This window comes from Anolis carolinensis, chromosome 2 (genome assembly GCF_035594765.1).
Source record: "Anolis carolinensis isolate JA03-04 chromosome 2, rAnoCar3.1.pri, whole genome shotgun sequence".
Taxonomy (NCBI): Eukaryota; Metazoa; Chordata; class Lepidosauria; order Squamata; family Dactyloidae; genus Anolis; species Anolis carolinensis.
The window spans coordinates 20,023,698-20,050,910 of NC_085842.1; the positions used below are offsets into that span (position 1 = coordinate 20,023,698).

At 44.8% G+C, this 27,213-nt stretch overlaps 3 protein-coding genes across 3 annotated transcripts; all 3 read right to left on the bottom strand.

Annotated features, from left to right (window-relative positions):
- Window positions 1-264: 264 nt before the first annotated feature.
- On the bottom strand, window positions 265-8,128 carry LOC103277502 (zinc finger protein 397). Its single transcript, XM_062973403.1, has 4 exons — window positions 6,560-8,128; window positions 3,665-4,485; window positions 2,984-3,110; window positions 265-2,302 (listed from the first exon to the last, which is right to left on the bottom strand). Exons 2-4 carry the CDS (start codon window positions 4,394-4,396, stop codon window positions 1,176-1,178), a joined length of 1,986 nt encoding a protein of 661 aa, XP_062829473.1. The 5' UTR covers window positions 4,397-4,485; window positions 6,560-8,128; the 3' UTR covers window positions 265-1,175.
- Window positions 8,129-10,066: 1,938 nt separating this feature from the next.
- LOC107983567 (zinc finger and SCAN domain-containing protein 20) lies at window positions 10,067-19,830 on the bottom strand. The gene is made up of 4 exons (XM_062973401.1): window positions 19,673-19,830; window positions 14,608-15,428; window positions 13,927-14,053; window positions 10,067-12,231 (listed from the first exon to the last, which is right to left on the bottom strand). Exons 2-4 carry the CDS (start codon window positions 15,337-15,339, stop codon window positions 11,090-11,092), a joined length of 2,001 nt encoding a protein of 666 aa, XP_062829471.1. The 5' UTR covers window positions 15,340-15,428; window positions 19,673-19,830; the 3' UTR covers window positions 10,067-11,089.
- A 2,496-nt stretch (window positions 19,831-22,326) lies between these two features.
- On the bottom strand, window positions 22,327-27,162 carry LOC103280886 (zinc finger protein 391). Its single transcript, XM_016997617.2, has 4 exons — window positions 26,917-27,162; window positions 25,372-26,178; window positions 24,705-24,831; window positions 22,327-23,705 (listed from the first exon to the last, which is right to left on the bottom strand). Exons 2-4 carry the CDS (start codon window positions 26,095-26,097, stop codon window positions 22,696-22,698), a joined length of 1,863 nt encoding a protein of 620 aa, XP_016853106.2. The 5' UTR covers window positions 26,098-26,178; window positions 26,917-27,162; the 3' UTR covers window positions 22,327-22,695.
- Between the last annotated feature and the right edge of the window lie 51 nt (window positions 27,163-27,213).

Here is a 27,213-nt window from a genome sequence, read left to right on the forward strand (position 1 = left end):
AGCCAAGCTAGAACTCATATACAGGTCAACATCATATATACGTTGTGGGCAAGTTTTGGGGCCAAAATGTTGGGTTTTGACACCCTCTCTATGGCTCCCAGAGGCCTCCTACCTAAGTATTCAATGCTATTAGCAATGCCGTGGTTGAGAGAAGGGTCGGTGTTTCTTTTAGGTTCTTCCAGGATGGATAAGGTGTTGTCTTTTGCCACTCTACTTAGATACAGAGATAATCCCTTTATAAAAAATAAGAATTAGTGTATACTATTTACATTGACCTGTGGATAATTATTTATTTTATTTATTTATTTACAACATTTATACCCCGCCCTTCTCACCCGAGGGGGCTTACAAAAATTGCCAAAATTTAATGCCCAAGGAATACAATCATAAAAGCAAAAGTATACCTAGGATTTTGAGAGTTGATTTTTTTGACTAGGATTTCTAGACTTATACATGACTATATAGGTCAGGGGTCCCCAAAGTAAGGCCCAGGGGCTGGATGAGGCCCTTGGAAGTCAGTTACCCAGCCCTTGCCTCCAAACTTTGGTTCTAGGGTCACCTTCAATCTGAAACTAGTTGAAGGTCCACAAGAACAACAATCCTAATTAACTTGATCCTCCCCTCTCCCCTCTTTGAAAGAACCTTAGAAGACCTTAAGAAAGCTCAGAACATTCTGAAAGACCCATTTAACCCAGAATATTCAGATAAAACAGACAGCTTTTATCCTAGAGCTGTAACGATATTGAACTCCATTGTTTGGCAGTGATGTGGCACTGGGGGCTGTGCAGTGGTGGATGGAGTGTGGAGGGATGGGTGTGTTGTTTTTTTAATCTGTGCTGGGGAAAGCATTTAATTTTGTTGTACAATGACAATGAAGTCATTCTATTCCATTCAAATATGATATGCGCTGTGTGCATAGGGATTTGTTCATTTTTTCTCCAAAGTACAATGTGGCCTCCCTATAGTCTGAGGGACAGTGAACTGGCCCTCTTTTTAAAAGTCTGAGGACGCCTGGTATAGGGTATTCCTTTTTAAGATGCCACTCAGTGAGAAGACTAACAGAGCCATGCTGGCATTCAGCAAATGCTGATTGTCGTGTGGCATATTCTCTCGTCATGGATTCTCTGACGTAAGGTGAGGCTAGTAGTTTCACTAAAGCCCTTCCCGCAGTCTGGTTAGGAGTACGGTTTCCCTCTGGTGTGGATTCTCTTATGTCTGACAAAGGTGGACCGGTCATTGAAACTCGTATTGCATTCTGTACACTTATAGGACTTCTCTCCAGTGTGAATCTTCTGGTGTTTCTTGAGATGGGCACTCTGACCAAAGCATTTCCCACACTCCAAACACTGATACGGCTTCTCCCCAGTGTGAATTCTCTGGTGTGACGTGAGGTTGCCCTTCTGACCAAAGCATTTCCCACACTCCAAGCACTGATACGGCTTCTCTCTGGTGTGGATTCTCTTATGTCTGACAAAGGTAGACCGGTCACTGAAACTCTTATTGCATTCTGTACATTTATAAAGCTTCTCCCCAGTGTGAATTTTCTGATGTGACTTGAGAGAGTAACTCCAACCAAAGCATTTCCCACACTCCAAGCATTGATACGGCTTCTCCCCAGTGTGAATCTTCTGGTGTGACGTGAGGCTGCCCTTCAGACCAAAGCATTTCCCACACTCCAAGCACTGATACGGCTTCTCTCTGGTGTGGTGTCTCTTATGTCTGAGAAAGGTGGTCTGGTCACTGAAATTCATATTGCATTCTGTACATTTATAGGGCTTCTCCCCAGTATGAATCTTTTGGTGTGACATGAGGTTGGCCTTCTGACCAAAGAATTTCCCTCTCTCCAAACGTTTAAACAGCTTTTTCCCTTTTGGGATCCCTGGATGGTTCATCTTACCAAGATCCGAATTCATACACTGTCTCTCATCTGCAGGAATATTTTGATTCAGGTATATGTTGGAACTTGTCCCTTCATAAAGCGTTTCACATTCAGTGAGGCTTCCATTCTGATTTAATGTATTTGCAAACATTAAATCTGATTCATTCTCAGGGTGAAGTCTACTAAGAACACTGGAGAAAGCGGCCCCCTTTTTTTCTTCCTTGCTTTCCTGCTGGATTGAGATTTCGTGGGAGTCTCCCACCTGAAAGGGGAAGGATTTGGCTTCCAGCTCTTTCGTGTGGCTTCCATCTTGGCTCGCAGCCCCATCTTGGCTCCAAAAATTCTCCTTTAATGCTTCACACTCTGTTCTTTCTGGGGAATCCTCACCTGGTTGCCTCTCATTCTCACTTTTCCTTTCATCGCCTGTTGGAAATAGAGCAGAAGGCAAATTAAGACCCATTTTCACCATGAAAATTTCATAGTCTGAGAAAGTTTCTGAACTTTGAATAAGAATCAAAAGAAAAGTTGAAACCTGTAAGATTTTCTATTTTTCATTTCCTTCTGTTCCTCACGCAGATACAACTTTCAATCTTTTCTGGCAAAGCATTACAGCAGCTTGGAGCCCCATGTACCTGGCAGACTCTTGGGCTTAGACTATCTGAAGCTCTAAGGCTGTGGTTCTCAACCTGTGGATCCCCAAATGTTTTGGCCTACAACTCCCAGAAATACCAGCCAGTTTACCAGCTGTTCGGATTTCTGGGAGTTGAAGGCCAAAACATTTGGGGATCCACAGGTTGAGAACCACTGGTCTAAGGTTAAGTGAACGAACCCAAAGGGTGCTCACTAATGCTTCCTTTTTTGCTGGAAAGAAGTGACAAGTGGAGTGCCATAAGCAGGGTTCCGCCCTGGGTCTGGTTCTGTTCAACATCTTTATTAATGACTTACATGAAGGGTTAGAAGGCATGATCATCAAGTTTACAGATGACACCGATCACTCTATGATTCTAATGGAAGGCCTTAGGGGGAGAAACAGCCACAGTGCTGTGGTTAGTCTAGGAAAAAAATCCCCAGCATCCAAGGACACCAACAGCCCGTTCTTCTTACCAAAGGGTCCAGTATCCCCATTGTCATCTTCCTGTTTGGTCTCCACACTAAACTCCTTCTGCTCCATCTCAGGCAGGGCTTGGCCACCTTCAGGGGAACCCACCGTCTCCTCTTCCTCTAACAGCACCTAAATCATTGATCACTTGTTAACCTAATGTATATCTCATGTATATGGCTTTCCTCTGCTCCACATAGTCCTCAAAGTATTTGTGAAGTAGGTCAGTGCCAGAGAAAGTAACTGGCCCAGGATCACACAATGAGTTTAATGGTCCAGAAGGGACCTGAACCCAGATCTCACAAGTCACAATCCCACATTAAACACAACTGCCTGGGCATTTGATGGGGGCTGCATTTGCTCTTTGCAGTGTACTCCACATCCACACGCTATTTTAACTTTTCTTAAAGTAAAATCTCATGGGAATTTGTGAGACCATTTTGCCATGTTTTTCTCATTCCATGACTGTTTCAGGCACAAAAGAGGCCTTTTTAGAATCACAAAATAAACTGAGAGTTAAATATTGGGGCAGAGGGGATGCTGGGAGACCTAAGAAGGCTCAAAGACAGCCCCAAATAGTCTACATTCAGTTACTGCTACCCTGGCTAGATAAGTGAAGAAGATCTGCTGGCACCTTGCACAAAGCAGCCCTTTGGGAAGCCTGGAACCCAATGAACGGTCCTCACCTGGTTTGCATGACACCTGGACTCTTGCTCTCGCTGCTTCTTGAGGAAGTCCTCCGCCAAGGCCACGGCCTGGGAGCAAGTCTCTGGACCACATTCTTTGACCCAGGCCTCTATCTCTGGAGGCAGGACGGCCAAGAACTGCTCCAAGACCAGAAACTCCAAGATCTGCTCCTTTGAATGCCTTTCAGCTTTCAGCCACTGGCAACACAGTTCCTGAAGCTGCCCGTAAGCCCCTCTCGGCCCCTCAGTCTCCCGGTAGCGGAAATGCCGGAAACACTGCCGCTGCTCCTCCCTCCGCATGGCGTCCCCGTGCAAGATAGCGGCCTTCACTTTCCCATAATCCTCCCTGCCTTCGGCCTCCAGGCCAGTGAAGGCCCGCTTGGCCTCTCCGCTCAATGCTGGCAGGAGCCGGGGCACCCACTCTTCCTTGGGCCACCGGCAGGCTTGGGCCACTTGCTCAAAGGAGGCCAGGAAGGCTTTGGCGTCGTCCCACGGCTCCTCCCTCGACTGAGAGGTGCCCCAGTTTGGGTGAGGGCCTTCTAGGCCCTTCAGGAACTCCTGCCATTGGGTTTCCCACTGCTGAAGAGAGTCTTTGTCGGGTTCCTGTTTCACCTCTGTTGATCTGCTTTGCGGGAATGCCTCCGTCGTCCCAACATGGCAGCTCCCTCGCACTTTCCACGATACCTGCTTTGGTATATGATTTGTAAGGCCTTCCCAGGTCTCCATTTTCATCCTTGAACAATACTAGCCAGAAATCGTGGGAAATGCTAGAGTCTACTGCGCCTGTCAAAACATCCGCCTGGACCTTACCGCCTAGAAAACTGAAAGAAAAAAGAATATTATACAACATTCAGTTTTTAAAGAGGAAGAGTTATGAAAGCAAAGATGCAGGGCTGGAATGGAACTGGTCATTAAATAGGGAATCATGAAAGGGTTAAAACATTACATTCTGACCACTATATCCATGGGACATACTTTCCTGAATTTACTGTAAAAACAGGAAATTATGGATTATAGCAAACCTTATTAAAATGAAAGGCTCTGCCATCACAAAGCTGTTCTGGAGAACCTAGGCCAGGAATATCAAGCCCAAGATTCCAAAATCCCTTCACATATAGTCTCAATAGTCAGTCCCCTGATATATCCATATACACGATGGCATCAATCCAAGGCAGGTAACCTATGCCACACTTGACACGAAAACCAGGAAAAACTTGGAAACTTGAATACATGAATACACAAATGTAGGACCGGTAACTAAGAGCTGTTCACCTGAATACAATGTTACTCTCACAAAGGATTATACCAGTAGAAACCCACGTAAAAGCCCTCAAATCCTCCCATAACATCATTCCTCACACACCTGGTTTTCCTCTCCTTATCTCTAAGTCGCTGGGAAAAGTGCATGTCTCTGTTGAACGCGCTGCCTCCGAAGCTCCAAGCTCCTTGATATGGACAAACATTTGCCTCCCACATTTCTCTAAGCCTGCACTCCTGGCAGATTCTCATGAGAACTGATATCGCTTTCTCCAGTCTCATGGGAACTGCCAGGAGATTCCACAACGGCTCTCTCGAGGCCACATCTCTCTTACTCTGGGCCGTCTGAAACCCTCCCAGCGTCCCCAGCCTCATCTTCTGAACACTCAGAATCTAACCAGGCTATAACAATGTCTGTAAAATCGAGAAGGACATTGCTATAGCACTGATGGATCCCCCAATAAGCTGCAACTGTCGTTTTGAGAACGGCTGAGAAAGACGTGGGTTTAAACATAATTTTCAAAGATACTTGTAATGACTATAAGTCCCATATGTTGCCTTTTACATTTCTCAGAGAAGGGCAAGCAGGCAGGACGGTTGGAGGAAGGCTGGGTCTGCATAGCCGCCAGGAAGGAGCCTTGGGTGCTGCCACTCCGGAGGGAGAAGCCGGCCTGGAGGCTGGAGGTCCCTCGATGGCCACACACCAGGGAATGGCATGGAGGGCCTGGAAACGCCCAAGGGGACGATGCCTCCAGGAGGATGCCCTTACGGTAAGCGCCAGTGCATCATGGTCCCTGGGTGCCGGAGCCACGTTCATTTTACATTAGAAGAAATGCCACTCCATTTCCGAGGTCAAACAGTCCTCCATCTCTTCTCACAGATCCTTCAGACTGCAACTCCCATCCGTACAGTCGGTGGAGAGGAAGGATAACGAAGAGGCAAAGAGGCGCCGGCACTCCTACCATCCAGGACCCTCGCCTTCCCGCTCTCCGTCATCCTGTTCCCAAAGGAGAAGCTGCCACATTTCCCCTCAGACCTGCCCCCCGTTTCCCTCCCCTGCCTTATCTATATATATAAAAGAGTGATGGCATCACGGCAGCGGACAAAACAACAAAAGTAAACGCCCCACAACCTCGAAAATTGACATCACAACCCCTCATCCATGCCTCTAGGTTGATACAACAAAAAGAAAAGAAAAATAAAGTCCTAATTAGAGGGAGAGGGATAATTGTTTTTATCCAATTGCTGCCAGTTAGAAGGCTAAGCTCCGCTCACTTGGTCTCCTAGCAACCCACTCAGCCCAGGGGACCCTTTACCTTAACTACCACCAATTCCTCAATACTTTATTTCCCATACCACCATACTTCGCCACAGCAACGCGTGGCCGGGCATAGCTAGTAATAATAATAATAATAATAATAATAATAATAATAATAACAACAACTTTATTTTTATACCCCGCCCCATCTCCCCGAAGGGACTCGGGGCGGCTTACATGGGGCCTGGCCCGATAAAACAAACAAATAACAGTAACAAAGCAATAAAACAATTATCCCAGTAAAAAACACCAACATCAATAAAAACAATCATTAAAATCAACAAGCAGGATACAGTGTTAAAAACAGTGCCTTCCCTCACCTTCTTCCCTCTAAACCCAAGAACTCCGCCTCAGGTGTTTCTCCTTTTCCTCCAAAATCCTCCCAGAAAGAAAAGCAAAAGGCACGAGTTTCCCAAGAAGCCGCTTTTGGAGGAGAAGCCGGACCAGGAAGAGGGGGACACAGGTCACATCCTCCAAAACAAAACACCGCAGGAAGTCCTCTCTAGCCACTTCGAGTTCCAGATCTCGGAGGTTTGCCTTCAAGCCGCCTTTGGTCCTCCAGGCTTTTGGACTTCAACTCCCAGAAGCCTCCGCTTTTCTGGACAAGGGGCAGGAATTCTGGGAACTGAAGTCCAAAACTGCCTGGAAGAGCCGAGTCTGGGAAACACGTGGGTTTTGAAGCTGGGAGGAAATGCTTTTTTTTAACGGGGAAGAAATTCCTCTGACAATGTTTGTAATACTTTCCCCACGTTATCCATGAGAAGAAGTGCAAATCAGGTCTGCTTTTTTCAAATTATGTGTTCTATAATTCTTAATTTATTATTTTATTTTTTAAGTCTTGTATTTCGATTAACTTCTCCATCGTTCTTATCTATCTATCTATCTATCTATCTATCTATCTATCTATCTATCTATGTATCTATATATAAAAGGATAAAAAAAATTCGGCCTAGGACAAAACAAAACTACACACCCCAGAAACACTAAACTTGGCAACACAACCCCTCATCCATGCCTCTACGTTCATACAACAAAAAGAAAAGAAAAATAAAGTCCTAATTAGAGGGAAAGGAATAATTGTTTTTTATCCAATTGCTGCCAGTTAGAACTCTGCCCACTTGGTCTCCTAGCAACCTACTCAGCCCAGGAGACAGGCACAGTTAGGCCTCAGGCCTCTTCCCCTCTGCCTATAAAATACAGATTATCTGATTTTCACTGGATTATATGGCAGTGTAGACTCAAGGCCCTTCCACACAGCTATATTACCCATTTATAATCTTATATTATCTGCTTTGAACTGGATTATCTTGAGTCCACACTGCCAGATAATTCACTTCAGTGTGCATTTTATACAGCTGTGAAGAAGGGACCTCATATAATCCAGCTCTAAGCAGATAATAGAAGATTATCAATATACAGTAGAGTCTCACTTATCCAACATAAACAGGCCGGCAGAACATTGGATAAGTGAATATGTTGGATAATAAGAAGGGATTCAGGAAAAGCCAATTAAACATCAAATTACGTAATGATTATACAAATTAAGCACCAAACATCATGTTATACAACAAATTTGACAGAAAAAGTAGTTCAATGCTCAGTAATGCTATGTTGTACTTACTGTATTTACAAATTTAGCACCAAAATATCACAATGAATTTAAAACATTGACTACAAAAACATTGACTACTAAAAGGCAGACTGCGTTGGATAATCCAGAGCATTGGATAAGCGAATGTTGGATAAGTGAGATTCTACTGTAATATGAAATAATTACTGTGGGAATCCAGTCCAACCCAATTCTGCCATGGAGGACACAATCCAAGCACGCCCAACAGATGGCCACCCAGCCTCTCAATAATAATAATAATAATAATAATAATAATAATAATAATAATAATAATAATAATAATAATAATATCATACAATCATAAGGTTAGGAGACACCCCTAAGGATCATCCAGATCAACTTCCTTCTACCATGCAGGAGGACACAATCCAAGCACTCCTGACAGATGGCCATCCAACCTCTACATAATGATGATGATGATAATAATAATAATAATAATAATAATAATAGAAGCATAGAATCCAAGAGTTTGGAGAGACCCCTAAGGACCATCCAGCCCAACCCTTTCTACTATGCAGCAGGACACAATCCAAGCATTCACAACACATGGGCAACGTACAAATACTACACAATACTACACAGGGACATAGACCCCCTCTATCCTCACCATTTTCACAGAACACAAACAACCAAATGCATACTAAACATAAAGACAACCATACAACAAACATTCAATAACACCACTACGTCAACTAGTTCTCACCAACACCACCAGACAACGCCACAGCAACACGTGGCCGGGCACAGCTGGTATATATATATAAAATGTAATTTGCATTTTTCCCATGGAGTAAACAACGAAACCACTAAACCAAATCTTACCAAATTTGGCAACAAAACACATAGTCATCCAATCTATGTCTTTCAATTAAAAAACACCTAGAAAAATGAAGTCCAAATGGCAGAGGGAAAGCCGTTCTTCCCCTAGCTGCCAAGCAGAAGGGTAGGCCCCGCCCCCTTCGTGTCAATGCATCCCCCTCAGCCACAATGGCGCCCGGGGGACAGGCAGGGTTCACTTAGACCTCTTCCACACTGCCTATAAAATACAGATTATCTGATATGAACTGGGTTATATAGCAGCGTAGACTCAAAGCCCTTCGAAACAGCTATATATAACCCAGAATGCCAAAAAGAACAAGCAAGAAATGTTGTATATTCACAAGCTTTAGGAAATAACATATACCAACTACCACCAATTCCTCAATACTTTATTTCCCATGCCACCATACTTCGCCACAGCAACGCGTGGCTGGGCACAGCTAGTAGTATATAAGTGGGCTATTTGTGTTAAGCTTACTAACTCAGGAACCCATTCACATTGTACGTTTCGGAGATTGCCCTGGGAATCTGGGAGTTGTAGTTCGCCCTTATCCAGAAAGCACTGAACCCAGCTGACAACGGATCTGGACCAAACGCACCACACAAACCTAACACAGCCAACTTTGTCTACTGGCGAGGTTTGGGGGTGATTGAATTTGGCATCCGGGAGTTACAGTTGACCTGTATTCAGAAGACACTGAACCCAGCCAACGCCAGATCTGGACCAAGCTTGGCACACAGACCCAACAAGGCCAACTGTGAAGACTGGGACGGTATCGAGGTGATTGCCCTGGGAATCTGGGAGTTTTAGTTCACCCTTATCCAGAGAACACTGAACCCAGCCAACGCCAGATCTGGTCCAAATTTGGCACACAGACCTAACATGGCCAACTGTGAAGACTGGGGGCATTTTTGGAGGATTGACCCAAGATTTTTGGGAATTGTAGTTCACCCACATCCTTATGCATTATCTTATGGGAACATTCATAAAAAACAAAAGCAAAGGCTGAGTTTTTTTCAATAAGAAACAATGTATCATAGGACCAAATAGATATTATCTCACATCCAAAAACAAACAAGGCCGTTTTCAAAAAACCCGGGCCGAATAGCCAAGCTAGAACCCATATATAGGTCAACATCATATATATGTTGTGGGCAAGTTTTGGGGCCAAAATGTTGGGTTTTGACACCCTCTCTGTGGCTCCCAGAGGCCTCCTACCCAAGTATTCAAATGCCATTAGCAATGCTGTGGTTGAGAGTAGGGTTGGTGTTTCTTTTAGGTTCTTCCAGGATGGATAAGGTGATGTCTTTTGCCACTCTACTGAGATACAGAGATAGTCCCTTTATAAAAAATAAGAATTAGTATACACTACTCACATTGGCCTGTGGATATTTATTTTATTTATTTATTTACAACATTTATACCCCGCCCTTCTCACCCAAGGGGACTCAGGGCGGCTTACAAAAATTGGCAAAATTTAACGCCCAAGAAATACAATCATAAAAGCAAAAGTATACCTAGGATTTTGGAGTTGATTTTTTTGACTAGGATTTCTAGACTTATACATGACTATATAGGTCAGGGGTCCCCAAAGTAAGGCCCAGGGGCTGGATGAGGCCCTTGGAGGTCAGTTACCCAGCTCCTGACCCCAAACCTTGGTTCTAGGGTCACCTTCAATCTGAAACTATATCAAGGTCCACAAGAAAAACAATCCTAATTAACTTGATCCTCCCCTCTCCCCTCTTTGAAAGAACCTTAGAAGACCCACAGCCTTAAGAAAGCTCAGAACATTCTGAAAGACCCATTTAACCCGGAATATTCAGATAAAACAGACAGCTTTTATCCTAGAGCTGTAACGATATTGAACTCCATTGTTTGGCAGTGATGTGGCACTGGGGGCTGTGCAGTGGTGGACGGAGTGTGGAGGGATGGGTGTGTTGTTTTTTTAATCTGTGCTGGGGAAAGCATTTAATTTTGTTGTACAATGACAATGAAGTCATTCTATTCCATTCAAATATGATATGCGCTGTGTACATAGGAATTTGATCATTATTTCTTCAAAGTACAATGCAGCCTCCCAACCGTCTGTGGGACCGTGAACTGGCCCTCTGCTTTAAAAGTCTGAGGATGCCTGGTATAGGGTATTACTTTTTAAGATGCCATAAGATTGTCCGTTCCATTCGGTGAAAAGACTAACACAGCCATGCCAGCATTCAGCAAATGCTGATTTTTGCGCGGCATCTTTTCTCTCCATGGATTCTCTGACGTAAGGTCAGACTAGTAGTTTCGCTAAAGCCCTTCCCGTAGTCTGATTAGGAGTACGGTTTCCCTCTGTTGTGGATTCTCTGATGTCTGACAAAGGTGGACCAGTCACTGTACCTCTTTCCACACTCTGTACATTTATAGGGCTTCTACCCAGTTGTGAATCTTCTGGTGTGACTGGAGATGGGTCCTCTGACCAAAGCATTTCCCACACTCCAAGCACTGATGCGGCTTCTCTGCAATGTGAATCTTCTGGTGTTTCTTGAGGGTGGCACACTGAGCAAAGCATTTCCCACACTCCAAACACTGATACGGCTTCTCCCCAGTGTGAATATTCTGGTGTGACGTGAGGTTGCCCTTCTGACCAAAGCATTTCCCACACTCCAAGCACTCATACGGCTTCTCTTTGGTGTGGATTCTCTTATGTCTGACAAAGCTGGACCGGTCACCAAAACTCTTATTGCATTCTGTACATTTATAACGCTTCTCCCCAGTGTGAATCTTCTGGTGTGACTTGAGAGAGTAACTCCAACCAAAGCATTTCCCACACTCCAAGCACTGATACGGCTTCTCCCCAGTGTGAATCTTCTGGTGTGACGTGAGGCTGCCCTTCAGACCAAAGCATTTCCCACACTCCAAGCACTGATACGGCTTCTCTCTGGTGTGGTGTCTCTTATGTCTGAGAAAGGTGGTCTGGTCACTGAAATTCATATTGCATTCTGTACATTTATAGGACTTCTCCCCAGTATGAATCTTTTGGTGTGACATGAGGTTGGCCTTCTGACCAAAGCATTTCCCGCTCTCCAAATGTTTAAACAGCTTCTTCCCTTTTGGGATCCCTGGATGGTTAATCTTACCAAGATCCGAATTCATACACTGTCTCTCATCTGCAGGAATACTTTGATTCAGGTATATGTTGGAACTTGTCTCTTCATAAAGCGTTTCACATTCAGTGAGGTTTCCATTCTGATTTAATGTATTGGCAAACATTAAATCTGATTCATTCTCAGGGTGAAGTCTACTAAGAACACTGGAGAAAGCGGTCCCCTTTTTTTCTTCCTCGCTTTCCTGCTGGATTAAGATTTCGTGGGAGTCTCCCACCTGAAAGGGGAAGGATTTGGCTTCTGGCTCTTTCGTGTGGCTTCCATCTTGGCTCGCAACCCTATCTTGGCTCGCAACCCTATCTTGGCTCCAAAAATTCTCCTTCAATGCTTCACACTCTGTTCTTTCTGAAGAATCCTCACCTGGTTGCCTCTCATTCTCACTTTTCCTTTCATCGCCTGTTGGAAATAGAACAGAAGGCAAATTAAGACCCATTTTCACCATGAAAATTTCATAGTTTGAGAACTTTGAATAAGAATCAAAAGAAAAGTTGAAACCTATAAGATTTTCTATTTTTCATTTCCTTCTGTTCCTCACGCAACATAAAATTCTGTGGTTCAACAAGGTTCGTGTTTATTTCTTCAGATTTTTTATTTCGATGCCCAGAACTGGATACAATAATTCAGGTGAAGATTGACCAGTGATGATGAGGATTTCCATGCCAGGGGTCTGCCCATGCAGTCCCTTGAAAGGGAAACATTGGCCTTCCAGATACTACAACTTTCAATCTTTTCTGGCAAAGCATTACAGCAGCTTGGAGCCCCATGTACCTGGAAGACTCTTGGGCTTAGACTATCTAAAGGTCTAAGGCTTTGGTTCTCAACCTTTGGGTCCCCAGGTGTTTTGACCTACAACTCCCAGAAATCCCAGCCAGTTTACCAGCTGTTCGGATTTCTGGGAGTTGAAGGCCAAAACATTTGGGGACCCACAGATTGAGAACCACTGGTCTAAGGTTAAGTGAACGAACCCAAAGGGTGCTCACCAATTCTTCCTCTTCATGCTGGAAAAAAGTGACAAGTGGAGTGCCATAAGCAGGGTTCCGCCCTGGGTCTGGTTCTGTTCAACATCTTTATTAATGACTTAGATGAAGGGTTAGAAGGCAGGATCATCAAGTTTGCAGACAACACCGAATTGGGAGGGAGAGCTAATACTACAGAAGACAGGAGTAGAATCCAAAACAATCTTAACAGATTTGAGAGACGAGCCAAAACTTACAAAATGAACTTCAACAGGGACAAACGCAAGAGAGTCCACTTAGGCAGAAAAAATGAAATGCAAAGATACAGAATGGGGGACAATGCCTGGCCTGACAGCAGTACAAGTGAAAAAGATCTTGGGGTCCTTGTGGACAACAAGTTAAACATGAGCCAACAATGTAATGCAGCAGCTTTAAAAGTCAATGGGATTTTGGCCTGCATCAAGAGGAGTCTAGTGTCTAGATCCAGGGAAGTCCTGCTCCCCCTCTATTCTGCATTGGTCAGACCACACCTGGAATCACACTGTGTCCTATTCCGGGCACCGCAATGAAGGGAGATGTTGACAAGCTGGAATATGTCCAGAGGGGGGCGACTTAAATGATCAAGTGTCTGGAGAACAAGCCCTAAGAGGAGCAACTTAAAGAGCTGGGCATGTTTAGCCTGCAGAAGAGAAGGCTGAGAGGAGACATGATGAGGGCCATGTAGAAATATGTGAAAGGAAGCCATAGGGAGGAGGGAGCAAAATAGTTTTCTGCTGCTCTGGAGACTAGGAACAATAGCTTCAAATTACAGGAAAGGAGATTCTATCTGAACATTAGGAAGAACTTCCTAACTCTGAGAGCTGTTCAGCAGTGGAACTCTCTGCCCCAGAGTAAGGTGGAATAGCCTTCTTTGGAGGCCTTTAAACAGAGGCTGGATAGCCATCTATTGGGGGTGCTTTGAATGTGTTTTTCCTGCTTCTTGCCAGGGGTTGGACTGGATGGCCCACGAGGTCCCTTCCAACTCTATGATTCTAAGGAAAGGCCCTACTCAGGGGGAGAAGCAGCCACAGTGCTGTGGTTAGTCTAGGAAAAACATCCCCAACATCCAAGGAAACAAACAGCCCGTTCTTCGTACCCAAGTGTCCAGTATCCCCATCATCATCTTCCTCTTTGGTCTCCACACTAAACTCCTTCTGCTCCGTCTCAGGCAGGGCTTGGCCACCTTCAGGGGAACCCACCGTCTCCTCTTCCTTTAACAGCACCTAAAACATGGATCACTTGTTAACCTAATGTAGATCTCACCTATATGGCTTTCCTCTGCTCTACATAGTCCTCAACGTATTTGTGAGGTAGGTCAGTGCCAGAGAAAATAACTGGCCCAGGATCACACAATGAGTTTAATGGTCCAGAAGGGACCTGAGCCCAGATCTCACAAGTCACAATCCCACATTAAACCTACTGCCTGGGCATTTGGTGGGGGCTGCATTTGTTCTTTGCAGTGCACTCCTCACCTGCACTGTATTTCAACTTTTTCTTAAAGTAAAATCTCATGGGAATTTGTGAGGGCATTTTGCCATGTTTTTCTCATTCCATGAGGGTTTCGGGCACAAAAGAAGCCTTTTTAAAATGACAAAATAAACGGAGAGCTAAATATTGCAGCAGAAAGGATGCTGGGAGACCTAAGAAGGCTCAAAGACAGCCCCATATAGTCTACATTCAGTTACTGCTACCCTGGCTAGATAAGTGAAGAAGATCTGCTGGCACCTTGCACGAAGCAGCCCTTTGGGAAGCCTGGAACCCAATGAACAGACCTCACCTGGCTTGCCTGACATCTGGACTCTCGCTGTCGCTGCCTCAGGAGGAAGTCTTCCGCCAAGGCCACCGCCTGGGAGCAAGTCTCTGGACCACATTCCTTGACCCAGGCCTCTATCTCTGGAGGCAGGACAGCCAAGAACTGCTCCAAGACCAGCAGCTCCAGGATCTGCTCCTTTGAATGCCTTTCAGCTTTCAGCCACCGGCAACACAGTTCCTGAAGCTGCCCGTAAGCCCCTCTCGGCCCCTCGGCCTCCCGGTAGCGAAAACGCCGGAAACACTGCCGCTGCTCCTCCCGCCGCATGGCATCTCTGTGCAAGATGGCGGCCTTCACTTTCCAATAATCCTCCCTGCCTTCGGCCTCCAGGCCGGTGAAGGCCCACTTGGCCTCTCCGCTCAATGCTGGCAGGAGCCGGGGCACCCACTCTTCCTTGGGCCACCGGCAGGCTTGGGCCACTTGCTCAAAGGAGGCCAGGAAGGCTTTGGCGTCATCCCACGGCTCCTCCCTCGACTGAGAGGTGCCCCAGTTTGGGTGAGGGCCTTCCATGCTCTTCAGGAACTCCTGCCATTGGGTTTCCCACCGCTGAAGTGAGTCTTGATCAGGCTCCTGTTTCACCTCCGATGGTCTCATTGGCAGAAATGCCTCCGTCGTCCCTACATGGCAGCTCCCTCTCACTTCCCATGACACCTGGCCTTGTATAAGACTTGCAAGGTCTTCTTGGGTCTCCATTTTCATCCTCGGACAATACTAGCCTGAAATCGTGGAAAATGCTAGAATCTACTGCGGCAGTCTAAACATCTGCCTGGAGCTTACTGCCTGGAAAACTGAAAGAAAAAAGAAGAAGATTATACAACATTCCGTTTTCAAAGAGGAAGAATTATGAAAGCAAAGATGCAGGGCTGGAACGGAACTGGTCATTGAACAGATAACCAAGAAAACGTTAAAACAGTACACTCTGACGACTGTATCCATGGGGCATACTTTCCTGAATTTACTGCAAAAACAGGAAACTATGGATAATAGCAAACCTTATTGCAATGAAAGGCTCTGCCAGCACAAAGCTGTCCTGGAGAACCTAGGCCAGGAATGTCAAGCCCAAGATTCCAAAATTCCTTCACATATAGTCTCAAGAGTCAATCCCCAGATATATCCATAAACACAACAGCATGAATCCAAGGCAGGCGACCTATGCCACATATGAAACGAGAACCAGGAGCAAACTTAGGAACCTGAATACATGAATGCACAAATGTAGGACCAAGAACTGAGAGATGTTCACTTGAATACAATATTGCTCTCATAAATGCTCGTATCAGCAGAAACCCATGTAAAAGACCTCAAATCCTCCCATAACATCATTCCTCACAGACCTGCTCTTCCTCTCCTTATCTCTAATCTGCATGGAAAAGTGAGTCTGTCTCTGTTGAACGCACTGCCTCCGAAGCTCCAAGTGCCTTGATCTGGACAAACATTTGTCTCCCACCTTTCTCTCAGCCTGCACTTCTGGCAGATTCTCATGAGAATGGATATTGCTTTCTCCAGTCTCATGGGAACTGCCGGAAGATTCCACAATGACTCTCTCCAGTCACTTCTCTCCTACTCCGGGCGCATTAAAACTCCTCCAGAGTCCACAGTCTCACCTTCTGAACACTCAGAATCTGACCAGGCTATAACAATGTCTGTAAAATCGAGATAGACCTTTCTATAGTACTGATAGCTCTCCCAATAAGATGCACCTATCATTTTGAAAACGGCATCCATTTTGAAAATTGGAGCTCTTGAAGTGATGCCTGTTGCAGCCCAACCACTTACTTGATTCCTTTTTCACCCAAACACCACAAAGATGAACAAGAATAGTAAGCTTATTAAAAAGAATGTCTAATATAAAACAGTTTCAAAATACATCCATGAACTAGATTTCCAGAACGTTAACAAAAAGCAATGTCCAACTCTGAACAGCAATTCCAAAAGTCACTTAAGGCAAAAGCAAGAAACTGTAATCCAAGGTTTGGTGCACTTAAACTAGAATTTCCATATATACAGGAAGATAAGCTGAGTTTTTCAGCCCTCTCTTTGATTTGCAAAAACCTCCATCGGCTGATAATGGGGGCGATCAGGGGAGTCTGGAGGCCATTACTTGCAATACATAATATATTTCTCTCTCCTTTCTTCCCCTCCCTTAACAGTGTTTTCCTTTCCATCATGGTCCCTGGGTGCCGGAGCCACATTCATTTTACATTAGAAGCAATGCCACTCCATTTCCAAGGTCAAACAATCCCCCATCTCTTCTCATAGATCCTTCAGCCTTCCAGATGTTTGGACTGCAACTCCCATCAGTACAGTCAGTGGAGAGGAATGCTAACAAAGGGGCAAAGACGCGCTGGTACTCCTATGATCCCACTGAAGGCAGGAGCCCCCTCGGCGAAGGGGGCAAGGTTAGGAAAGACACCAAAAGTTGAATCTTCAAACTGCTCAAGCTGTTTATTGCGAGCATAGCCGTAACGACAAAAATGCATAGCCCCTAAAAACATGGCTATGTGCCCAGGCTTTTAAGGAATAAACGATAAAGATAATACGGACTGACTTATGGATAAAGCACGAGGTTTTTGGACAAACGGATATGAGCATACATATTTTTAAAATTTATATACTGTAATTTTATACTGTATTTATTAGTTTTTAACTGATTTTATGTATTGTTGATTTTGTATAGGCACCTAATTGTGCCAGTGTTGTAAGCTGCCCTGAGTCCCTTCGGGTGAGAAGGGCAGGATATAAATATTGGAAATACATTTAAAAAAATAAACGCAATCAAAGGTTTTGTCGCAACCCAAATTGGTTGCAATGGCTTTTTATCACTATTTCAGAAAGTTGTAAACACATTCTTATTGGTCTTCAAAGATCAATCATTTCTTTGGTCTAAAATTGATTACGTCACAAGCATCTTAACAAACATACAATTCCATTGGTTTCTCTGTTCTATTGAGCAAAAATCAACAAGTGTCTTTAGAGGAAGAGGGGACATACTTTCACATTTGGTAGAAGTGTAAAAAAACAAAAGAATTCTGGTCTAGAATTCATGAAAGTCTAGAAATGATTTTAGACAAGAGATTTAATAAATCACCCGAAACGTACCTATTAGGCATTTCAAATTTTCCCCCCGGGCTCAAATGAAGAAAAAATTGTAACATATTTAACAGCAGCCAGAATCATATACGGGAGATTTTGGAGACAAAAAGAAATACCTAATAAACAGATTGGCTAATCAAAATCTCAGAAATAAAAAAACATGGACAGACTAACCTTTTTAACGGCTAAGCAACAGGGAAAACCAAGAAAAGAGACAAAGTGGCAACAAGTGGAGAACTATATAAACAGGAAGGAGAAAGAAAAATATATATATATATAGGGGGGAAAAAGATATCTTTTTAAATAAGATACCAGGCAGACCTATCTACTAGATAAGGAAAAAGATATACACATACATATATACACACCAAAAAGTAGTAAGAATTGGATGAAGATTGAGAAAGAAGAAAGAACAGATGCAATATACCTCACCGGAAAAGACTTGGAAGATCTACCCTTTTATTTTTATTTTATTTTCTTTCTTTATTTTTCTCCCTCTCTTTAAGCTTATTTATTTCTATCTCTCTTCTTTCCCCTTTCTTTCCCTACTCAAATCCCTCTTTTCCCTTCCCCCTTCTCTTCATTTCTTTCTTACACCTCTCTCTCTCTCTCTTTTTTTTTCTTCTATTTTTCTATATTTTATCAAAAATGGATGGAAAACCTTCAATAAAGATATTTTATCAAAAATGGATGGAAAACCTTCAATAAAGATTTTTTTAAAAATTGATTACGTCACAAGCATCTTACTTAACAAGCATACAATTCCATTGGTTTCTCTGTTCCATTGAGCAAAAAGCAACGTATGAGTCTTTAGACAATGGCGCTTTCATGTCACTGACCCTGAGCACAGCACCTGCGGGACAGGCTTATCTACTTCTGTTGCAAACAAACATAACTTCAAAATGGCTGCGAAACTTAGGGAGTACTACCTAACCAGTTCTGTCCTGATGTGAAGTAACTTCCTCTCTGCAGCATCTCATTTTCCAAACATCAGCGTTTTCTCTCAAGACATGGGCCTCACACAATGACCTTTTGCAAATTAGATCAAATACAGTAGAGTCTCACTTATCCAAGCTAAACGGGCTGGCAAAAGCTTGGATAAGCGAATATCTTGGATAATAAGGAGGGATTAAGGAAAAGACTATTAAACATCAAATTAGGGTATGATTTTACAAATTAAGCACCAAAACATTGTGTTATACAACAAACTTGACAGAAAAAGTAGTTCAATACACAGTAATGTTATGTTGTAATTACTGTATTTACGAATTTAGCACCAAAATATCACGATATATTGAAAACATTGACTACAAAAATGGCTTGGATAATCCAGAAGCTTGGATAAACGAGGCTTGGATAAGTGAGACTCTACTGTAGCAGTAAATCAAGACATATGGGACTTACAGTCATTGGAAGTATCCCTGAAAATTCCCTTTTAACACCAGTCCCCCTCACTGGGAGTTCCAGTCCAACAGGATCGAGAGGGAGAAATCATTCCCTGCCTCGTGTCCACGATTTCGAGGCCATTCTCTGCGTTTGTAAGCACTGATATCACATTCACTGAGAAATAACCCTCTAGATCAGCAGCTCTTCCTGCAGAACGTGGCTCTAAAGGGGAGAAGGGGCTGGACTAGATGGCCTCGGGTGCCCCTCCCTCCTCTCTGGCCCCCACTTTCCCTCCTTCTTCAACCACTTCTTAGCTCCTCATCAACGTTGTTGTTATTACCCCTCTTTTCCTCCCATATTTGGAACCCAAAGCAGCCTTAAAAAGCCAGGGGAGTGAAGGGCCTTCCTTCCTCCTCCAGTGGAGACGCGCCCAGGGCCCTCACTCTCCTCCCCGCCCTCCGGCTCTGCCTCGTCCTGCTCCCGAGGGAGGAAGGAAGGAAGGAAACACGGCCCACCAGACCCGCCTTGCCTTTCTCTTCATGTCTTCCCTCACCTTCTTCCCTCTAAACCCAAGAACTCCGCCTCAGGCGTTTCTCTTTTTCCTCCAAAATCCTCCCAGAAAGAAAAACAAAAGGCACGAGTTCCTCAAGAAGCCGCGTTTGGAGGAGAAGCCGGACCAGGAAAAGGAAGACACAGCCCACATCCGCCCAAAACAAAACACCGCCGGAAGTCCTCTCTAGCCACCTGGAGTTCCAGGTCTCGGAGGTTTGCCTCAAAGCAGCCTTTGGTCCTCCAGGCTTTGGACTTCAACTCCCAGAAGCCTCCGCTCCCTTGGACAAGAATGCCTGGAAGAGCCGGGCCTGGGAAACACGTGGGTTTTGAAACTGAGAGGAAATGCTTTTTTTAACGGGAGGAAATTTCTCTGACCATGTTTTAATAAAGTTCCTTTCCCCACGTTACCCATAAGAAGTGCAAATCAGGTCTGCTCTTTCAAATTATGTGTTCTAGAATTTTATTCTTTTTATTTATTCTTGCATTTCGATTAACCTCTCCATCGTTCTTATGTTCTATAAAGTGTTTTACAAATTCCTCTTCCATCGGGCTGTGGTGGAGGCTCCTTCTTTGGAGGCTTTTAAGCAGAGGCTGGATGGCCATCTGTCGGGGGTGCTTTGAATGTGATTTACTGCTTCTTAGCGGGGGGTTGGACTGGATGGCCCATGAGGTCTCTTCCAACTCTACTATTCTATGATTCTATGATCGTCCTTTCCACTCCCAAGCTTCCTCTCTGCCTGTCCTTTATCCAAGGTGTGCTGCTGAACTTGTCTGGAGATGGATGATGTTCCCCTGAATTGCAAAGGGGCAAAGAAAGTGGTTTCCTCTGCAGTGAAGCCTCCTGCACTTTGCGCCCATTGTCGGTCTCCCATCCAAGTGCAAACCAAGGCTGACCCTGCTTAGCTTCCAAGATCACATCAACTGCCTTCAATGCCTTTAGTATTAAGGTGCACCCTGTGCCTTCTATTCACTGGTGGGTTCATGCAGCCCCATGAATTACAAGGGGGTCTTCTCAGGTAAGGGGTGACTGGTTTTGCCAGTTCCTCCTCTGAAACAGAGCCCAGGACACTTGGGGTGTGTTGGGGTCTCCCATCCAAGTACTAACCAGGGCTGACCCTGCTTAGCTTCCCAGGGCAGATGGGATGTAGTGCTTTAGGGCATTTGTATTTTTTAAATCTTTGAGTTCCCTCAAATTGTTCATGACTTTTGGCCGTCCTAGAGTGAACCCAGCATAAGTTTTCCTGGCAATCTTTGTTTTGCGGGAGGAGTTGCCCTGCCTTCTACAGGAGCTGAGAGAGTGTGACGTGCCCAAGGTCACCGAGTTGAGTTTCACAGCTGAGTGGAGATTCACACCAACTGTGAATACTGGGGGAAATTTTGGAGGATTGACCCAAGATTTTTGGGAATTGTAGTTCACCCACATCCTTATGCATTATCTTATGGGAACATTCATAAAAAACCAAAGCAAAGACTGAGGGGTTTTTTTGGTAAGAAATAGTGTAACATAGGACCAAACAGATATTATCTCACATCCAAAAACAAACAAGGCCCTTTTCAAATAACCCAGGCACTGCCAGGTACCAAAGCTAGTACTCGTATAGAAGTCAACATCATATATATGTTGTGGGCTGGTTTTGGGGCCAAAGCTTTGGGTTTTAACATCCTCTCTGTGGCTCCCAGAGGCCTCCTACCCAAGCATTCAAATGGCATTAGCAATGCCGTGGTTGAGAGAAGGGTCGGTGTTTCTTTTAGGTTCTTCCAGGATGGATAAGGGATCATCTTTTGCCACCCTACTCGGATACAGCTATGGGCCCTGATACAGACAGGGGCTGGATGAGGCCCTTGGAGGTCAGTTCCCCAGCCCTGCTCCTAAACTTTGGTTTCAGGGTCACCTTCAATCTGAAATGATTTGAAGGTACACAAAAGCAACAATCCTAATTAACTTGACTTTCCCCTCTCCCTTCTTTGAAAGAACTTTATAAGTCCTGCAGCCTTAAGAAAACTCAGAACATTCTGAAGGACCAATTTAACCCGACATATTCTTTTTTTTTTTGGGGGGGGGGGGGGAGGGGAATTATTACCATATGGCAGGCAGTACAAGATGACAAAAACAAGGACAGACTGAAAGACAGCTTTTATCCTAGAGCTGTAACAATGTTGAACTCCATGGTTTTGCACTGATGTGGCACTGGGGGCTGTGTGGTGGTGGTTGGAGCGTTGAGGGATGGTGTGTTATTTTTGTGATGTCTGCTGGGGAGAGCATTTAATTTCGTTGTACAAACTATAATCACAATAAAGTCATTCTATTCCATTCAAATAAGATAGGGCCTCCACCATCTTTATATACCAGGGGTGGTATATAAAGAAAGGGTGAAACTTTATGGAGGGAGATGGGGGATGGTGGTGGGGGAAAAGAAGGGATCTGTGTCAATTACTGTAATAGCATGTTTTATGCATATGTCTTTGTTTGATGTTTTTATAGTTTTAATGGTTTTAATCTACAGTTGTATGTATTTTATTTAGATATGTGATATATTTTTATATAATTGTAAGGCATTGATTTCTGCCATTTATTATGTTGTAAACCGCTTTGAGTCCCCCCAGGGGTGAGAAAAGCAGTATAGAAATGCAGTTAATAATAAGATAGGCGCTGTGTGCATAGAAATTTGTTCATTATTTTTACTAACTATAGTGCAGCCTCCCAACAGTCTGAGGGACCATGAACTGGCCCTCTGCTTTAAAAGTGTGAGTACGCCTGGTATAGGGTATTCCTTTTTGAGAGGTCACTAGACTGTCCATTCCATTCGGTGAAAAGACTAACACAGCCATGCCAGCATTCAGCAAATGATGATTTTCGTGAGGCATCTTCTCTCACCATGGATTTTCTGATGTAAAGTCAGGCTAGTACTTTGGCTGAAACTCTTCCCACAATCTGAACAGGAGTACGGTTTCCCTCTGGTGTGGATTCTCTGATGTCTGACAAAGGGGGACCGGTCACTGTACCTCTTTCCGCACCCTGTACGTTTATAGGGCTTCTCCCCAGTGTGAATGCTTCTCTCCAGTGTGAATCTTCTGGTGTTTCTTGAGATTGGCACTCTGACTAAAGCATTTCCCACACTCCAAACACTGATACGGCTTCTCCCCTGTGTGAATTTTCTGGTGTGTCTTGAGGGTGGCCCCCTGCCCAAAGCATTTCCCACACTCCAAGCACTGATACGGCTTCTCTCTGGTGTGGATTCTCTTATGTCTGATAAAGGTAGACTGGTGACTGAAACTCTTTCCGCACTCTGTACATTTATAGGGCTTCTCCCCAGTGTGAATCTTCTGGTGTGTCTTGAGACTGTTACGCCGACCAAAGGATTTCCCACATTCCAAGCACTGATACGGCTTCTCCCCGGTGTGGATTATCTGGTGCGACTTGAGATGAGCACTCTGACCAAAGCATTCCCCACATTCCAAGCACTGATATGGCTTTTCCCCGGTATGGATTATCTGGTGTGACTTAAGATGGGCCTTCTGACCAAAGCATTCCCCACACTCCAAGCACTGATACGGCTTCTCACCGGTGTGGATTCTCTTATGGGAAGTAAGGTGTGAACTCCAACCAAAGCATTTCCCACACTCCAAACATTTAAACAGCTTCTTCCCTTTTGGGATCCTTGGATGGTTCATTTTACCAAGATCTGAATTCATACACTGTCTCCTATCTGTAGGAATACTTTGATTCAGGGATATGTTGGAACTTGATGTATTTGCAAACATTAAATCTGATTCATTCTCAGGGTGAAGTCTACTAAGAACACTGGAGAAAGCAGACCCCTTTTTTTCTTCCTCGCTTTCCTGCTGGATTGAGATTTCTTGTGAGTCTTCCACCTGAAATGGGAAGGACGTTTCTTCCGGCTCTTCCGTGTGGCTTTCATCTTGGCTCACTGGCCCATCTTGGCTCCAAAAATTCTCCTTCAATGCTTCACTCTCTGTTCTTTCTGAGGAATCCTCACTTAGTTGTCCCTCATTCTCACTTTTATTTTCATCACCTGTTGGAAATAGAGCAGAAGGCAAAAAAGACCCATCCTCAAAATCAAAATTGTATAATCTGAGGTTTCTGAATCTTGGATAAGAGTCAAAAGTAATTTTGGAACCTATAGTGTTTTTCTATTATTATTTTTTCATTTTCTTCTGTTCCTCACACAGCATCAATTTCTGTGGTTTAACAAGCTTCATGTTTATTTATTCAGATTTCTTCCCTTATACAGCTCCTTCATTAGGTATAGCAACAGCCATCAACCCACACACAACATGGATTATGGGAAGGGTAGGAGACTTTGCCACAAACTAAGAGGGCAACTTTGTCCACACGTCTCCTCAGGAAATGTGGAGTCCCCTTCTCTGGAAGTTTTTAAACAGAGATGGAAAATCTATATGTTGGGGTGCTTTGAGTGTGTTTTTCTGCATGGCTGAATGGAAATGGACTAAATAGTCCTTGCAGGTGTCTTCCAACTCTATGATTCTATGTCATCACAGGACTCACTGGTAACCCCATCACCCACAATATTAGACATATTTTACGGCTTCCAGAACAGCAGAACCCGTATGTACAGTTTCACTTGCTTACAATTAAGGGAAAATGATCTCTGAAGGCATTTGCTAAAATAGATCCTACGGTGTGATTCTATGGTATGTTTCCCCTGGCTATTTTTGAACTTTGATGGCCAGATCTGGAAATAATAATCCAGGTGGGGACTGACCAGAGACAATGAAGCTTTCCAGGCCATGGGTCTGCCCATAACTTTGGGAAGTCCCTTAATTTACCCCAGGAAAGGGGAAACTTTGGCCTCCCGGATATTACAATATTCAGTCTTCTCTGGCAAAGCATTACAGGAGCTTGGAGCCCCATATACCTTGCAGAGCCTTGGGCTTAGACTATGCAAAGGTCTAAGGGAAGGATCTACTCAGGGGGAGAAGCAGCCACAGTGTGGTGGTTAGTCTAGGAAGAATATCACCAACATCCAAGGACGCAAACAGACCATTCTTACCCAAGAGTGCAGCATCCCCATCGTCATCTTCCTGTTTTGTCTCCACACTAAGCTTCTTCTGCTCCATCTCAGGCAGGGCTTGGACACCTTCAGGGGAAACCACCATCTCCTCTTCCTCTAACGACACCTAAAATATCACTTGTTAGCCAAATGTATATCTTACATATATGGCTTTCCTCTGCTCTACACAGTCCTCAAAGTATTTGTAAAGTAAGTCAGTGCCCGAGAAAAAAACTGGCCCAGGATCACAGAATGAGTTTAATGGTCCTGAAGTGACTTGAACCCAGATCTCACAAGTCACAATCCCACATTAAACCTACTGCCTGGGCATTTGATGGGGGCTGTATTTGCTCTTTGCAGTGCACTCCTCACCCACACTCTATTTCAACTTTTCTTAAAGTAAAATCTCATGGGAATTTGTGGCCATTTTGCCACGTTTTTCTCATTCCATGACTGTTTCGGGCACAAAAGAAGCCTTTTTAAAATCACAAAATAAACTGAGAGTTAAGTATTGGGGCAGAGGGGATGCTGGGAGAACTATGAAAGCTCAAAGACATCCCCATACAGTCTACATTCAGTTACTGCTACCCTGGCTAGATAAGTGAAGAAGATCTGCTGGCACAAAGCTGCCCTTTGGGAAGTCTGGACCCCAATGAATGGTCTTCACCTGGTTCGCCTGACGCCTGGACTCTCGCTGCTTCTGAAGGAAGTCCTCTGCCAAGGCCACCGCCTGGGAGCAAGTCTCTGGACCACATTCCTTGACCCAGGCCTCTATCTCTGGAGGCAGGACGGCCAAGAACTGCTCCAAGACCAGCAGCTCCAGGATCTGCTCCTTCGAATGCCTTTCAGCTTTCAGCCACCGGCAACACAGTTCCTGAAGCTGCCCGTAAGCACTTCTTGGCCCCTCGGCCTCCCGGTAGCAGAAACGCCGGAAACACTGCCGCTGCTCCTCCCTCCGCATGGCATCTTCGTGCAAGATGGCGGCCTTCACTTTCCCATAATCCTCCCTGCCTTCGGCCTCCAGGCCAGTGAAGGCCCGCTTGGGCTCTCCGCTCAATGCTGGCAGGAGCCGGGGCACCCACTCTTCCTTGGGCCACCGGCAGGCTTGGGCCACTTGCTCAAAGGAGGCCAGGAAGGCTTTGGCGTCATTCCACGGCTCCTCCCTCGACTGAGAGGTGCCCCAGTTTGGGTGAGGGCCTTCTAGGCCCTTCAGGAACTCCTGCCATTGGGTTTCCCACTGCTGAAGAGAGTCTTTGTTGGGCTCCTGTTTCACCTCCGTTGGTCTCCTTGGCAGGAATGCCTCCGTCGTCCCAACATGGCAGCTCCCTCTCACTTCCCGTGACTCTTGCCCTGGTATAAGACTTGTAAGGTCTTCTCGGATCTCCATTTTCATCTTCGGACAATACTAGCCTGACACGGTGGGAAATGCTAGACTCTACTGCAGCAGTCGAAACATCCACATGGAGCTTTCTGCCTGGAAAACCGGAAGAAAAAAAATAAGAATATTGCACAATATTCAGATTTTAAAGAGAAATATTTAAGAAAACAAAGATGCAGGGCTGAAATGGAACTGGCCATTGAATAAGAAACCATGGAAAGGGAGAAACAGCCTTGGCCAAGGGCTCCCCAAACTGAGGCCTGCAGGTCGGTGCTGCCCCTCCAAGGCCCTTCACTTGGCCCCTGGCCTAAACCTGAGTCTCAGGGTTGTCCTAAGTCTGCAATGACTTGAAGGTAAACAACAACACCAGTCCTAACAAACCCGACTATCTCATCAGCCAAAAGCAGGGCCACACTTCCCATTGAAATACCGATGCCTTTATGTTGGTTAAAATAGTTCTTCATTTAAAATATTGTATTGTTCTTTCATGGTATTATTGCCCTAGAAATGAGACATGTGCTGTGTGCATTTATTACCCCCCTCTTCCTACATTCTAAAGTAGAATTAAACTGGTGACAATAACTGAGGGTCCATCTCTGCTGCCGAATAATGCAGTTCAGTGCCCCTTTTAACTGCCAGCCTCAAGGCTATAGGATCAGGGCAGCTGTAGTTTGGGGAGGAACCAGCACTATTTGGCAGAGACGGGAAAGACCTTGTGAAACTGCAGTTCCCAGCATCCCCTGCCTCCCAGGACTCTCCCCTTGCCACCCTCCTGCCCTCCCTCATCCTGCTCCCAAGGGAGGAAGGAGAGGAAACATTTCCCATCAGACCCACCTTTCCTTCTTGAATCTTCCCTCCAGTTTCTTCCCTCTAAACCCAAGAACTCCGCCTCAGATGTTTCTCCTTTTCCTCCAAAAAAGAAAAGCAAAAGGCACGAGTTTCCCAAGAAGCCGCGTTTGGAAGAGAAGCCGGACCAGGAAGAGGAGGACACAGGTCACATCCGCCCAAAACAAAACACCGCAGGAAGTCCTCTCTAGCCACCTGGAGTTCCAGATCTCGGAGGTTTGCCTTAAAGTGGCCTTTGGTCCTACAGGCTTTTGGACTTCAACTCCCAGAAGCCTCCGCTTCCTT

Excerpts from the sequence above, each read along its gene's own strand:
- LOC103277502 (XM_062973403.1), bottom strand. The coding sequence starts at position 4,396 with ATGAAAATGGAGACCTGGGAAGGCCTTACAAATCATATACCAAAGCAG. Across the intron at positions 3,111-3,664 it reads CCAGGTGTCATGCAAACCAG|GTGCTGTTAGAGGAAGAGGA; the intron begins GTGAGGACCGTT and ends TCAATGATTTAG. Across the intron at positions 2,303-2,983 it reads TGGGGATACTGGACCCTTTG|GCGATGAAAGGAAAAGTGAG; the intron begins GTAAGAAGAACG and ends TATTTCCAACAG.
- LOC107983567 (XM_062973401.1), bottom strand. The coding sequence starts at position 15,339 with ATGAAAATGGAGACCCAAGAAGACCTTGCAAGTCTTATACAAGGCCAG. Across the intron at positions 14,054-14,607 it reads CCAGATGTCAGGCAAGCCAG|GTGCTGTTAAAGGAAGAGGA; the intron begins GTGAGGTCTGTT and ends TCCATGTTTTAG. Across the intron at positions 12,232-13,926 it reads TGGGGATACTGGACACTTGG|GCGATGAAAGGAAAAGTGAG; the intron begins GTACGAAGAACG and ends TATTTCCAACAG.
- LOC103280886 (XM_016997617.2), bottom strand. The coding sequence starts at position 26,097 with ATGAAAATGGAGATCCGAGAAGACCTTACAAGTCTTATACCAGGGCAA. Across the intron at positions 24,832-25,371 it reads CCAGGCGTCAGGCGAACCAG|GTGTCGTTAGAGGAAGAGGA; the intron begins GTGAAGACCATT and ends GTGATATTTTAG. Across the intron at positions 23,706-24,704 it reads TGGGGATGCTGCACTCTTGG|GTGATGAAAATAAAAGTGAG; the intron begins GTAAGAATGGTC and ends TATTTCCAACAG.